Raw genomic sequence first — 15483 nt, forward strand, 5'->3', positions numbered from 1 at the left:
CACAAGCAAACTTCATAGGGTTTTAGGGTCCCGACAGATGCCGCCTTTTATCAGAAGGAAGCTGGGCGCGACCTAAGATCTTTGTGCAACGCGAGAAAGTGAGAAGATGGTTTGTGGGATGCGGTTGTTACTGGGGTTTGAGTTGACTCAGGGTAAGGGGAAGGGAGACAGGCAAGGTAGCTTTGGGGGCTGGGGAATGAGTTTACCTGGCGTCCAGAGCACTCGCCCCAGCTTCCTCCAAGCGCGAAAGAAGGGCCTTGATCTGTCCCTCTGTTTGCTCCCCATCTTTACGTCAGTAAGCCGGTCAGTCCATCAACAAACAGAACTTTGTTCAAAGAGCAAATGCAGCGCACTTTGGGGTACTGAAGAAAAAAAGAATAAGAAAGAAAAGGAAAGGAAAAGACCTTTAGGTCTTCAAATCCAATTAAGAAGACAGAACACATACATAGTGAAAACGACTTCATGACATTCCCTCCCCCCTTTTTTCTTAACATCAGGACTTTTAAAAAGGAGCATGTTTTATAAACACTGTAAATGGAGTAGTTGTTGCTGAAAGGGGCCAAAAAAGCTGGGGGGGGGGGTAGTTCGGTTAGAAGGGTAACAATCCTGGTAGCCTTCCTGTAAGAAGCAAGAGAAGCACGAACTAAAATGAAGGAGAAGACTGGAACCTCTTAAATGAAAAGATTTATAAGATAACATCCCAACCCAAGAAAAATGTACTCCTAATAGAAAATGTTATTCTTTTTACTTGGGAATGATTATATAATGATCATAAAGTAACCTGGCATACTGGGAAGGCAAGAGGAATCCCTGAGAGCCCCCAGGTAAGCTCTTCCTACTTTGTGATCTGTTCTGGGCCTTTTGGCTGTGCCTTGTGAGCTGTACCTGGCCCCACAATCCTTGACCCATCGCCATGAAGCAACCTGCCAGCCTCCTTCAGCCTACAGGAGAGAATCCCTTGAAACTGATCCCAGCTCAGATCTTCGAGGAAAATAAATCACTGCTGCCGGCCAGCTTCCATGAAGCTCTGTCTGGAATCTGGCGACTTTAAGGGGAAAGGGACCCCTCAGCCTCAGCCCTTCAACCAGGGAGATGGTGCAGCCCAAAGCAGGCAGACAGGCTCCTAGAAAGCCCTGCACAAAACCCAAATTGTGCCCCTTGGGCCCCGTCCCGTGTGTGTCCCCTTCCCCCTGGTCATTTCCTGAGCCCATAACTCTCCTTTCAAACCCCCTGAAGCCCGCTCTGACCACCCTCTAGATATAGGTCAGAAAACAGATACTAACAGCTCTCCCTCGCCTCAGTGAAATTACTAAGTGGAATTTATTGGGCAAGTCCATGCAGGGCGGTGGGGAGAGATTGTGCCCGGGGCCCGGGCCCCTTCCTGCTTTAGAAACGCAGGCGTCGGCCGGGGGCTCGGGGCTCGGGGCGACCACGCCTGGGCCCGCCAGCTGCACCCCGGGAGCCGTGACCGGTCCCCGGCGCCGGCGGACCCACGGGGCCGCTCGGACTCCGTTCCCCAGCCGGCCCTTCGCTTTCACACGATCCGCTGTGACTGCACCAGCTCGAGCGCCTTTAAAGGGCCACACACGCCAGCCGCCGCTATAAAATGGTCCCAGCGGCATAGCTGCAGAAGGGGCACCGCTGAGCTGCCGAGAGGAGGCTCGCTCCGCCCGGCTGCCCGCCCACAGACAGCCGGCGAGGGATAGTTTCTGGCGAGGGGGATAAAAGGGCTGAAGAAGGCGCAGCACCCGCTCTGGCCCTTGGGTGAGTATCCAGTTCAGATTTTGCCACCAACTCGCCCACGAGCCAGGACATGTGCTAATAATGCCCTGAGCCGGTTATAAAGACGTGGAAATTGGGGGGAGAGAGAAAAGGGGGGGAAAGGGTCTGTCCTTCCTGGGATTCCTAGCCGAGGCCAGCCTGCTGCCGTGTGCGTGTGCGTCAGGGCTCTCCGGGCAGCAATGGGGGCTTGAGAGCCGGTTCCCTCGCGCCGGGAAGGGAGCGCGGTGGCCGCCACCGCCCCGGAGTCAGGCGCCGAAGCTGCGGGCGGGCAGGCGGGCGGGCACGGGCGCTGGCTGGGGCTGCTTGGCGCGGCACGGTGCGGTGCGGCGGCGGCGCGGCGCGGCGCGGCGGTGCGGGCTTTTCCCAGGCGCCCCGGGGTCGGGTGGCACTGAGCGCGACCGGCTCGCGGCGGCGGTGGCGGCGTGCGTGCTAGGGGCCGGGGGCTCCGCCGCTGCGCCCGCGGCTCACCGGGCTCCGCGCTTCCCTCTCTCCAGGGCAGGCGGCTTCGCGGAGGTAAGCCGGGCCGCCCGGCAGGGCGCTGGGCTGGGCGGCGGGGCCGGGGACTCCAGCTGAGGGGGCGCGGGGAGTGAGCGGGGGCCGGGCTGGCAGTGGGGCTCTGGGGGACTTATTTTCTGTTTGGAAGCTGCTCTGCTGGGAGCGGAGCGGCCGCCACCCGCCCGCCCTCCAGCCAGCGTGCCGGTTCGCTCACCAGCGCGCCCGTCTGCCGGCCAGCCGGGCCGAGCGCCCGCTTCTCCCCGGGAGACAGCAGCACCTTTTCTCCCCGCGCCCGCGCTTTCTCCAGCTTGGCTTCCACCGACTTTGCTAATCGCCCGGACCGCATCTGGACGCTCCGGCTCTAGGGCTGCACAAAGCTCAGGTTTCCTTCAGGGGCTGAAGGCGAGAGGGGCTTTTCGGGCCGAGTTCAGCGGAATTGGGGGATGGAAGTTAGCAAATTCGGGCAACTTGCCTTTTCTGCCCAGTCGACCTATGCTCTCCCCCACACTCACGCCCCCACACTCACACGCCCCCACACGCACACGCCCCCACACGCACACACCCCTCTGCCTATAAATGCCAGTGGCTGGGCTGGGCCGCTCACGGAGTCCCAGCCTCAGCGAGCTCAGGACTTGGAGGAAGACAGATCTGGCTGCGAATCCCGGCTCGCCACTTTCTAGCGCTGTGACCTTGGGCAAGTTACCGAACCTCTCTCACTCTTCTCGTAGCTGAGTGATAGCACTGACCACAGGCGACTTGGCTCGGGGGTAGGCTCAGCCCGCGGCCGCGTCGGGTGCTCAGCCGGCGCTCAAGTGTTGGGGAGGCGCGGGAGCGGCGGCAGCCCGCACCGCCGGAGTGCATCCCCGCGCGCGGCAGCACTGCGGGGCCCCTAACTCACCACCGAGGCCGAGACCCCGCCAGTCTATCCAGTCTCCACTATCCGTTCCTGATACGGCACTCGGGGGAACTGACGCTCGGGGCCCTGGTGGCCGGGGTGCTCGCGCCCCACAGTGCAGGGATGCTCCCGGCCGCCCTCAGCTCCCGCGGCTCCACCTGGGATGTGGCGAGGAGGGCGGCCAAGCTGTCCGCAAACAACGGGCCTTTAGTTTTCAGGTGGTGAAATTGACTAGCCTGGTTAGATCGCATCCAAATCAAGTCGCAGTAGTTTGGATTTTTAAATTTCTCCTGAGTGAGAAAATAGCAATCGAGATGGAGCCATCCGGTTGGTGCCATTTTAACTTTTGGTCCCCCAACAGGTCAAAGACGCGGCCCCCTCTACCTGCCTCTCGCCCTATCTCTTCTTCCTCTCCCTTTCCCATCCCCATCTAGGCGGGAGGGGGCTTCTGGCCCACGGGAAACTCTGTGACGAAGAGCGGGCAGCGGGACCGGGAATTGGTGGCCGGGCCAGCGAGGCACCGGCGGGCGAGGAGGCACTTGTTGCTCTGGGTTGCCCAGCCGCCTCTCGCAGCCGTTTCGCAGTGGTCAGCTCGCGGCTTGGAGAGTGAGCTGGGACGTCTCCTCGCTGCCAAGTTTTGTCTTCGAATGGGCTGGGTGGCTGAGGGGAGACAGAAAGCCGGGGAAGCAAGGGTAAGGATTCCGATCGAAATGCGGTTGCCTCTTCAAACGGATTCAACAATACTTACTGAGCACCTACCGAGCATAGACCCAGGTCTCGAGGGTCAGGGCTGGTGGAGGGGAAGGCGGCGATGGGAGGCGACAGATCTGAATGGAAACAGCGTCCTGCCTAAGGGAGTGCAACAGCCTGAAGGGGGAGACGTGGTAAAATGGTCTTCCCCAGGAACATACTTTTTTTTCTCGTTCTCTCTCTCTGTTTTTCTTCTTTCTCCCCCCACCCCCCTTTCTGTTTCCTTTTGTTTTTGCTGCTGTGTTTCCCCCCCCCCCCCCGCCTTATGTATGGTTCAGGTAACGGGTAGCATAAAGAAAGAAGAAAAGCTGGATAGAAACAAGAAAAGACGGACAGCCACCCCCGACCTAGACATTTTTCTTAGGACATGAAAATTGCTTGATACTGAAGGTGCAAGGCTCTTGAAGACGACATGAATTAGATTCCTTGTCTTGTGGTCACTGGCTTGAAATATTTTCGGGTTGCCTCACAGAAGAAACAGGTCTCCAATCAAGCAGTGGTGATGGGCCCAGCAACTGATTGTTTTCTCATGTTTCTCCCCCTTCTTCCTTTTTCTATTTTTCTTGCCTCCCTCCCCTACCAATAAGTGGTGCAAAGATGAGAGAGGTAGTAAGTGGCCACTTTCTAAAAGTGTCTGAGCAGATTCTTAATGACCACCAAGGGGAGGGAAGTGTCACAGAGAACTCTAGCCTTGTTGGAAAGATTAGAGACTCTTTAAGATCCTGAAGATTCTTTGGGCCAAGAGGTATTTATAAATGTAAAATTTTACATCTCTAATTCATCATGAAGGCTAGAATATATGGGGCTTTTAAAAAAAGCTTCTTGGAAAATAACTTAAGAGTTTTTAGAGATTTTTTTAAAAAATATTTTCTGGTTTGGGGAGATTCCTTTCCCTCATCCCCTTATCTTATTCCTTTGGCATTTGACCTAGGGGATAATTTCTTCGGAAGCCATTTGAATCATTCTAGGTATGATATCTTGGCCAGTGGTCACATGAGGCATGTGGGCACAGGAGTGCTAGATCCTACTCCCAGAGCCACTGCCACCTGATGGGAAATCCATGGAACCTCTGTGCTTCAGTTTCCTCTGGGAAGAATTATATCCACCTGCCACTACAAATGAGTGTGGCTGGGCTCAGAGCAGGTGTCCTGGGAAAGCCAAGTGCCACCAGGGCTGTCTTGGAGGGGACTTGCAGTGTGGAGGAACTTGAGACATCCCTAGCTGCTCTCTGGCTGCTTCAGAACCCCCAGACTACTGTGATCAGCCCGGTTCTCTCACACAAAACCATGCCTAAGGCAGAACTTTGGACCTCATGATATTTGCTTTGGGGACCTATTCTTTCTCTGGGTGGTAGCCGCCAGCTTTTTAGTCGTCCTCACCCTGACTTCTTCGCACTTTCTCCCAGTTCCAATGGAGATCACAGCTCTCTGGCCTGAGTGCCAGTGGCCAGTTGAGACAGTGTGCTAATACTCAGGGACATTGTTGTCCTTGGAATCAGAAAGAGTGCCCCCTGCACTGGTGGCACTGACATCACTTGCATGGGGAAACAGTCAAGTGTGTCCTCTCTTGGCGATGTGGGTAACTGGCTGTCCGGGCAGCACCTGGCCAAATCAAGCACCTATCCCACCTCAGGCAAAAGTTCCAGCAGAGATCCTCTGCTCAGGTAGTCTCTGGTCTTAGCTCTAACCCATCACCATCCTTGCCTTGTAGCTATGTGGAATGGCCCAGCTTCAGGCTTTGCTAGTACTTTCTTGGTCAATAAAGCCTTTGCCCTTATTACCACTTCTCCTTCACATACAGCACAACAGCTCCAGTTGGCAGCATCACCTCCCACCAATTTATCCAACTTCTGCCAAGACTCTGAAATGCCAACTATGTCGAGGCCTGCACTTGATGTCAAGGGTGGCACCTCACCTGTGAAGGAGGTAACTTTTGCCATTTTACAGATGGAGGCACTGGAGTGGGAAAGTTGATGTGGTCTGGGGCCACGTGGTAGGCCCTCCTGGCTGTGGTGTCTGGTGTCCTTTAGTAGACTGGAGACAGCAGAGCTTTCTCGGGGGAGAATGAAAATGGCTTCTTCCAAAATATGGTCACTTGGAGCCCACTAGGGGTATTGAAAGATGGCAGAGAGAGAAGCAGAATCACTCCATTGTCTCAATGGATTAAAGCCAGACTGAGAAGAAGGGAAAAATGAGACCCCTTTTGTAGAATGGTGAGCTGAAAGTAGAGTTGAGAGGAGATGAAAGCAGTGAACTCCTTTAGGATGGTGGGTGTCCAGCATGAAGACTTAGACCTGAACACAGTGCTTGGAGCCAGAGTGGCAAAAGAATACTTGAGCCCAACTTGAACTAGGAAAGGAGCCTACCTTTCTAGGGGGCCTGCTTGCTACCTCCCCCCCGATGAAACACTTTTGAGGCCTGATGAATGGTGAAGAACAAAATGTAGAGCAGGGGTACTATACTGTGCCTTTCTCTGTCTTCTAGAATGCCAACCCAGAGATGAACTCTCTGGCCTACTCTAACCTGGGGGTGAAAGATCGCAAAGCGGTGGCCATCCTGCACTACCCTGGGGTAGCCTCGAATGGAACCAAGGCCAGTGGGGCTCCCACTAGTTCCTCGGGATCTCCATCTCCAATAAGTTCTCCTACTGCTACCCCTCCCACTAAACCCCCACCCTTCAACCTGCACCCCGCCCCTCACCTGCTGGCCAGTATGCAGCTGCAGAAACTAAATAGCCAGTACCACGGGATGGCCGCTGCCACTCCGGGCCAACCCGGAGAGGCAGAGCCCCTGCCAAACTGGGGCTTCGGGGCTCAGGCGGGAGGGGCGGGATCACTCTCTCCTTCTGCTGGTGCCCAGAGCCCTGCCATCATCGATTCAGACCCTGTGGATGAAGAGGTGCTGATGTCACTGGTGGTGGAACTGGGACTGGACCGGGCCAATGAGCTTCCGGAGCTGTGGCTGGGGCAGAATGAGTTTGACTTCACGGCAGACTTTCCATCTGGCAGCTGATGCCAATTGTTCCTAAAGATGGAGGAATAAAGCCACCAATTCTGTTGTAAATAAAAATAAAAGTTACTTACAAAGAGACGGGCCTACTGGAGGTGTTCTTCATTGAGGTCTAAATGGGTGTGGCACGGTCCAATGTTCTTTTAACAATTATGAGACCCATGATGAGGTTGTCAGTGGATAGCTGGGAGGGTGGGTGGATGGGAGGAAAGGGAAAGACTGGGAGGCTGGGGGTGTGGTGGGGGATGCTACTCACTGAATTCCTACTTCAGGAGCCCAAGTACCTAGTCTCAGTGCCCCAAGGCCACAGGAACACTGTCCTTTTCAAGGTTGATGACAGGGGCTGGTTGGGATCATTCTTGGAAAAAAGACTGATCCAGACACTTCTACAGCCTCCTCACCTTGTACATCCAAGTCTAAAAGGTTGCCCTAGCCACATGGCACATGCTTCACCAACTCAAGAGCCACCCCACTCACTCTCTAACCCCCATCCAGTTGATGCATTAAGGTCACTCCTTTGCCTTTTTGCCCAAGGCAGTAGGTATGACCCAAGAAGGAGCATATGACCTGGGAGCTCAGATTTCTCTTGAAAATTGCAAAAGCTACAGACCATTAAACTGAGATTCTAGATGACTTGAAGTCCCTCAGACAGTTGCACAACTCCCACTTCCATGCCTGGGACACTCTGAGCAGGTCTAAATGTTCCCTAATTCTCGCCTCCCTGGCCCACACTGTATGGGGACAGCTTGTTTCTGTGGGCTGGCTTCACCATCTTAGAGACACAGATCAGGGCTGGGCTCAATAAGGTCAACCTTTGAGGATATATCTGTTGCCCTTAGGTTAACTGCTGAGGAGGCAGTGGCTTTAGAAGAATTCCAAGTGACAAAACTGGAGCATTGAACTGAATCCCAGCCTTGAGCTGTGGGGGAGGGGAGGGCGGGCTGTGGCGCTGGTGTGCAATCCAGCCCTGTCCTCTTATTGACACAATACAAGAATCTAGAGACTCCTCTACCCACATTTCAGCCTCCCGGAGACATTCTTCCATGGACACTGTGAAAACTAATCAGCTTTTTAGGACTAGCATGGGGCCCATCCCTTAGCAAGTGCTTTCGAAGGAGCCCACCAAGAGAAGCAAGGCATTGGATTCAGCATTCCCTGAGCATCTGCTCTGGGTCAGGCACTCTGCTAAGCACTAGGAGCATAAGTTAAAGTTAGTACCTTTGAAGGGGTCCCCCATCTAGATGGAGAAAGGCATCAACAAATTACATAAAACAGTATTTCCTATAACACAGGGGAGCGTCCTATTCGATCCCAGAACAGGAAACAGCTTCATCTGCCTGGGAAGTCTGGGGAAGGCTTCCTAGTATTGAACTAGTTCATTTGTTTGTTTTTATATCTCACAAGTAATAAATACATGATCCAATCTCTTTGTGAAAAGTAGAAACTCTATAGATAAGGCCAAAATACCCTTTGACCAGCTCTCTCCCTCAATCCTGTTTGCCTCTTGCCCTCCACAGAGGTAGCAACTGCTTATCTGTTTGTGGTGTATCTTCGATGGCCTTGCTCTATGTCTTTACACAGAGACTTTACCCACAGAAACACTTGGGTTTAAAAACAAGGCCAGAGTCAACCAAGAAAAAAATGAGTGAGGGGAAAAGCTGTTATGTAAGTGCATGTTTATGAAACATGCACTTATGTGCAGTTATGTAGCTGCACATGCTACAAAACAAGAGTTCAGCAAGCAGGGTCACAGGGCCAGAGCAGGTGTGTGAGCAGGCAGGGCTCAAAGGACCTTCTAGGCCAAGCTGGGAGTGTAACTTTCCCCTTGGTACCACCATCCCTGTGGTTTGTTGAGTCTCTCTGGAAATTTGTAAGAAAGCAAAGACTTAACCAACTTTGATTTTTAGAATGATCCTGCTGAAGGTGGATGGCTGGATTCATTTAAGGCTGTGAACAGGGAAACATGGGGTCCTAGGAGTCAGGGTAGGGGGCAGGATGAGGGTGTGGGGTGGTAATTGTTTATTGCTGGAGAAGGGGCATGATGGAATGTGTGTGTGTGTGCACTAAGTTGCTTCAGTCATGTCCAACTCTTTGCAACCCTATGGACCATATCCCACCAGGCTCCTCTGTCCATGCGGGTGGGGGAGGGGACATTAAAGAGTACAGTCGGGGGAGGGCAGGGAAGACTGCCCCTGCCCTGCCATTTCATGTTTAGGCCTCTCACAACAAGACCAGGCACATTCATCTCTCTCTCCAGGAGATTCCAGAGCCAACACAAGGTCTCACCCTGGGCCATGCCCTGGGGGCTAGAAAACGAGGCTCCCAGATGCACACAGGTAAAGCAATATTGCCTACCCACAAGGAGCTTGTAGCCTGGGAGCAGATGGGGATGTGTAAGCAAGAGTGCCTCCTAGAGTCCAGGAGCTGAGCTGCTCCCTGGGGACAAATAAGGGCGATTCTGTTCCTATTCTCAATGAACTTACAGTCCAGTGGCAGAGGCGGGCATGGCCTCAAAGGGTGAACTGTATTTCCATAAGGCATCAATTCTGGTAGGGGAGTAAGGGGAGGGCATGGCCTCCAGGCACAAGGAACAATTCGTTCAGTTCAGTTCAGTTGCTCAGTCATGTCCGACTCTTTGCAACCCCATGGACTACAGCACACCAGGCTTCCCTGTCCATCACCAACTCCCAGAGCTTACTCAAACTCATGTCCATTGAGTTGGTGATGCCATCCAACCATCTCATCCTCTGTTGTCCCCTTCTCCTTCCACCTTCAATCTTTCCCAGCATCAGGGTCTTTTCCAATGAGTCAGTTCTTTGCATCAGGTGACCAAAGTATTGGAGCTTCAGCATCAGTCCTTCCCAATGAATATTCAGGACTGATTTCCTTTAGGATGGACTGGTTGGATCTCCTTGCTGTCCAAGGGACTCTCAAAAGTCTTCTCCAACACCACAGTTCAAAAGCATCAATTCTTCAGCACTCAGCTTTCTTTATAGTCCAACTTTCACATCCATATATGACTACTGGAAAAACCATAGCTTTGAGTAGATGAACCTTTGTTGGCAAAGTAATGTCTCTGCCTTTTAATATGTTGTCTAGGTTGGCCATAACTTTTCTTCCAAGGAGCAATCGTCTTTTAATTTCATGGCTGTAGTCACCATCTGCAATGACTTTGGAGACCCCAAAAATAAAGTCTGTCACTGTTTTCATTGTTTCCCCATCTATTTGCTATGAACTGATGGGACCAGATGCCATGATCTTAGTTTTCTGAATGCTGAGTTTTAAGCCAACTTTTTCACTCTCCTCTTTCACTTTCATCAAGAGGCTCTTTAGTTCTTCTTTGCTTTCTGCCAGAAGTGTGGTGTCATCTACATATCAGAGGCTATTGCTATTTCTCCCAGCAATCTTGTTTCCAGCTTGTGCTTCATCCAGTCCTGCATTTCTCATGATGGACTCTGCAAATAAGTTAAATAAACAGAGTGACAATATACAGCTTTGATGTACTCCTTTCCCAATTTGGAACCAGTCTGTTGTTCCATGTCCAGTTCTAACTGTTGCTTTTTAACCTGCATACAGATTTCTCAAGGGACAATTAGAGCTCAAATTAAAAGATAAAATCAGAACATGGTGTAAACCAGAACCAAATGTTAGGAAGCCCATGGCCTTTTCAGTAAAGTTCATCAGCTTGACTTCCTTGAAGGGCAGAGGACTGAGAGAAGGTAAGTTGGAATCAGACCTTGTAGTCATTTCTACTATTCCACAGGTGAGGGAAATGTCATTCTACAAACATGGACTGAGCACCTACTGTGTACCAGACACACACAAAACATTGGGGAATAGGCAATGAACTCATTGCCCTTGCTTGAAGTTTAGCAAGGAGATCAACAACAGTCAAATAATTTTGCAGATCATTAAAACCATGAATTATGAGAAGTGACACAAGAAAAGGTATAGGTGCTATGAAAGAGTATAATGAGAGACTTAATTTCTTTTTTAAAATTTTTATTGAAATATAATTGACATAATCTGTTAATTTCAGTTGTACAGCAAAGTAATTCAGTAATATATATTTCAGATTCTTTTCCTCTATAAGGTTATTACAAGATACTGAGTAGAATTTCTGTGCCATATTGTAGGTTTTTGTTGGTTATCAATTTTACACATAGTAGTGTGTATATGTTAATCCAAAACTCCTAATTTATGGCATCTGGTCCCATCACCTCGTGGGAAATAGATGGGGAGACAGTGGAAACAGTGTCAGACTTTATTTTTTGGGGCTCCAAAATCACTGTAGATGGTGACTGCAGCCATGAAATTAAAAGACGCTTACTCCTTGGAAGGAAAGTTATGACAAACCTAGATAGCATATTAAAAAGCAGAGACATTACTTTGCCAACAAAGGTCCATCTGGTCAAGGCTATGGCTTTTCCAGTGGTCATGTATAGATGTGAGAGTTGGACTGTGAAGAAAGCTGAGCGCTGAAAAATTGATGCTTTTGAACTGTGGTGCTGGAGAAGACTCTTGAGACTCCCTTGGACTGCAAGGAGATCCAACCAGTCCATCCTAAAGGAGATCAGTCCTGGGTGTTCATTGGAAGGACTGATGCTGAAGCTGAAACTCCAATACTTTGGCCACCTCATGCGAAGAGTTTACTCATTGGAAAAGACTTTGATGCTTGGAGGGATTGGGGTCAGGAGGAGAAGGGGAGGAGAGGATGAGATGGCTGGATGGCATCACCGACTCGATGGGCATGAGTTTGAGTAAACTCCGAGGTTGGTGATGGACAGGGAGGCCTGGCGTGCTGCGATTCATGGGGTCCCAAAGAGTCGGACATGACTGAGCAACTGAATTGAACTGAACTGAATTTATTCCTGCCCCTCTTTCCCCTTTGTTAATCATGTTTGTTTTCAACAGTCTGTGGGTCTGTTTCTGTTTTGTAAATAAGTTCATTTGCATCATTTTTTTTCAGATTTCACATATAAGTGATACCATATGATATTTGTCTTTATCTTTTTGACTTACTTCACTTAGTATAGTAAATTCTAGGTCCATCCATGTTGCTGCAAATGGGGAACTTAATTTCAACTGCAGTATCCAAGAGGCTTCTGAAGGTTTTGAATAAAGGAGTGTTGTGGTCAAAGCATGCATGAGGAAAATGAAAGGTACATGACAGATTGAAATTATGATGATGCTAGAAAGCTGTTATAATGATCCAAACAAAAAAGTAACAGACAGGAAATTAGTCTATGATGAAAAGTAGCATTTCAATGGGGAGTTGTTGTTCAATGAGTATAGAGCTTCACTTTCATTAAGATAAAAAATGTTCTAGAAATATGTTGCACAACATTGTAATAACACTACTGATCTGCACACTTAAAAATGGTTAAGATGGAAATTCCCTGGTGGTCTAGACTTAGCATTTTCGCTGCTGTGGACCAAGATTCAGTCCTGGGAGCTAAGGGAAGTATATCCCACAAGTTGCATGGTGCAGCCAAAAAAGGGGGAGGGTTAAGATGGTCAATCTTTCTGTGTTTCTTACCACAATTTTTAAGTTAGTGTTTCAAAGTAGAGAGAAAATGAGAAAACAGTCAATAAATTATTTGGGACAACTGGATACACTATCTCATACTTAACACCACAATGAATTCCAGATAGACCAAAGATTTAAAACTAAAAAATGAAACCATAAAAATACTAGATGAAAATATGAAGGGATTTAAAAAGAAAATTTGATATGAAGAGACTTTTCCAAGAATGACACAAAACCCTACATTGTAAAAAAAAAAAAAAAAAAAAAAAAAAAAAAAAGAAACATTAAAAGGTAAATCAAAAGGTAAACAATAAACCTGAGAAAATATCTGCAACTCATAATGAAAATGAAAACTCTTACAAATCAAAGCATCAAAAACCACCAATTCAACATAAAAATGAGCAAATAATAGCAAATAATATCACCATGAAATATGGGAAAAAATTAAAATGACTTTAAAACTTACCAAAAGATGTTCAAATCCACTCATACTAAAAGAAATGTATTTTAAAGCTACACTAGGGGACTTCTGGTTCCAGAGCAAGATGATGCAGTCTTACCTTTCTGTGTTCCTCTTCTTCAAACAGAACTACAGACCCTAGAAACTATTCTACAGTCAATGATGAAAGGACTTTTGAAGCAGGAAAGCAGGCTAGGAACTTCAGGACTTGAGGAATGACATAGTGAGTTTCCTGTTTTCTTTTTAATCTTTCATAGACCCCTAACTAGGTGCCAAAGAGGCTGGCAACCCCAAGCCAACAGCTATACACACACACACACACACACAAAATGGGAAATGAGAAGCCCAACAAAGACCTAGTGGGAGGACCTAACTCTGCTCCACAACCAGAGCTCCAGTGGATGGTCTGACCTGCTTGCAGCAGCAAAGTTCTGGGCTGTCTCAGTCCCCACTCCAGAACCGAAAAGCCAACAGGAAGCCTGCTTTGCCTTTGGTAGCAGCATCCCTAAATCTTCCTACCTTACACTTCCTACCCTCCACAGTGGCAAAAGGAGACCCAGATACAGTGACTTCAGCAACTTCCTCTTCCCCCGGAAGATCACCCAGCAAAAATGAATTGTTGCAGACAGCACCAGCAAAAGGATGGAGAATGAGCCCCATGGACAACAGAAGAATGAAGCAGACAAAAACAGCATTGAAAGGGTGTGTAAAACTAAACTGTCACTGGAACTACAACCCACAGAAGTAGACCAGAACATACATACTAAACCTAAATAGGGTAACTTCCTACTAAAATAAAAGATTGAAATGGGATCAGGGGTCTCCTAACATAACCAAAATTTCCAGGATACAATAGAAAATCACTCATTTCCTGGCAAGAGTCAGGAAAACCACAATTTTAATGAGAAAAGACAATCAAGTGACAACAATACCAAGATGAATGAGATGTTGGAATTACCTGACAAGGTTTTAAAGAAGCTGTCATAGAAAAGTTTCAATGAGTAATTACAAATTTATTTGAAATAAATAAAAATTGAAAGTCTCAACAAAGAAATACAAGTTATTAAAAAAGAATTAAGTGGAAATTATAGAATGAAAGAAAAATAACTGAAGGAAAAAGACTCACTGGATAGACTCAATAATGGAGTAGAAAGAAATAGAGGATAGAATTAGTGACCTTGAAGACAGATCAAGAGAACTTAGTCAAGCTGAACTCACTTAAATACCAGTAAGCTATGATAAGTTACCACTCCAGTGTTCTTGCCTGGAGAATCCCAGGGATGGGGGAGCCTGGTGGGCTGCTGTCTTTGGGGTCGCACAGAGTCGGACACAACTGAAGCGCCTTAGCAGCAGCAGCAGCAGCATGATAAGTTATATGTGTTTATGACACTATTTAGAGCAAGTACTAAGAAAACTATACAAAGCAATATATATATTCAGAATCATTATAAGTAAATTCAGATGGAACTGTAAAATATGTTCAAGTAACTCACAGGGATGCAAGGAAAAACAAAAGATATTATAAGTCAGCTAAACTTCAAATTAACAAATAAGTTACTTGAATAAACAAAAGAGTGAGAAACAGAAAACAAACATCTGACTTAAGCCTTGACATATCAATAATCATTTAAATGTAAGTAGACTAACTATACCAATTAAAAGAAACAGATAAGTAGAGTGGAAAAAAAAAAACCACACAACCCCACAACCCAACTATACACTGTCTACAAGAGACAAAGCAACATAAGTAGGTTGAAAGTAAAAGGATAAAAAAAAAGATACATGATGCAAATGTTAATTATTATTAATTATTTTTGGCCACCCATCTTGTGAGATCTTAGCTGCCCAACCAGAGATTGAACGTCCTCAGCAGTGAGAGCATGGAGTCCTAACCACTGGACCACTGGACCAGGGAATTTCCAATATAATTTTTTGAAAGCAGAAGGGGCTATACTAATATCATATAAAGTAGACTTCAGGGCAAAGAAAATTACTAGGGACAAAGAGAGACTCTACATAATGTTAAAAGGATTAATCCACCAAGAAGACATAACAATCCTACACGTGTATGCACTGACAACAAAGCTTCAAAATACCTAAAGCAAAAACTAAGAGCTCTACAAGGCAAGAGACAGATCTGAAACAAGAGTTGTAGAATTTAACACACTCAGCAACTGACAGAACAACTAGACGAGTTCAGCAAAGATATAGAACTTGACTACACTACTGACCAAGAGGATCTAACTGACATTTATAGAACTCTTCACCCAACAACAGAGGAATATATATTATTTTCAAATACTCATGGAGTATTGACCAAGATAGGCCATAACCGGATCATAAAACAAAACTTATTAAATGTGAAAGAACTGAAATAATACAGAGTATGTTCTCTGGCTGTAATAAAATCAATCTAGAAAATATGATAAAGATAATAGGAAAATCGCCAAATACATAGAAACTAAACAACATACTTCTAAATAATCTATGGATCAAAAAGGAAGTCTTGAAGGAAAACTTTAAAAAAAAACTTACTGAGCTGAATAAAAATGAGAATATAATA

The 15483-nt window shown here is 47.7% G+C and overlaps 1 protein-coding gene across 7 annotated transcripts; it reads left to right on the plus strand.

Annotated features, from left to right (window-relative positions):
- Positions 1-1617: 1617 nt before the first annotated feature.
- Positions 1618-7009, plus strand: CITED1 (Cbp/p300 interacting transactivator with Glu/Asp rich carboxy-terminal domain 1). Of its 7 annotated transcripts, none has more exons than XM_043459897.1 (4): positions 1842-1930; positions 2277-2295; positions 5723-5847; positions 6406-7009. In XM_043459897.1, exons 3-4 carry the CDS (start codon positions 5788-5790, stop codon positions 6931-6933), a joined length of 588 nt encoding a protein of 195 aa, XP_043315832.1. In that variant the 5' UTR covers positions 1842-1930; positions 2277-2295; positions 5723-5787; the 3' UTR covers positions 6934-7009. The 7 variants fall into 7 exon arrangements, with proteins under 7 accessions (XP_043315829.1, XP_043315832.1, XP_043315833.1 ...); XM_043459898.1 differs by having other exon boundaries at positions 1843-1936; XM_043459894.1 differs by lacking the exons at positions 1842-1930; positions 2277-2295 and adding an exon at positions 1618-1764.
- Positions 7010-15483: the final 8474 nt, after the last annotated feature.

Source organism: Cervus canadensis, chromosome X, assembly GCF_019320065.1.
Source record: "Cervus canadensis isolate Bull #8, Minnesota chromosome X, ASM1932006v1, whole genome shotgun sequence".
Taxonomy (NCBI): Eukaryota; Metazoa; Chordata; class Mammalia; order Artiodactyla; family Cervidae; genus Cervus; species Cervus canadensis.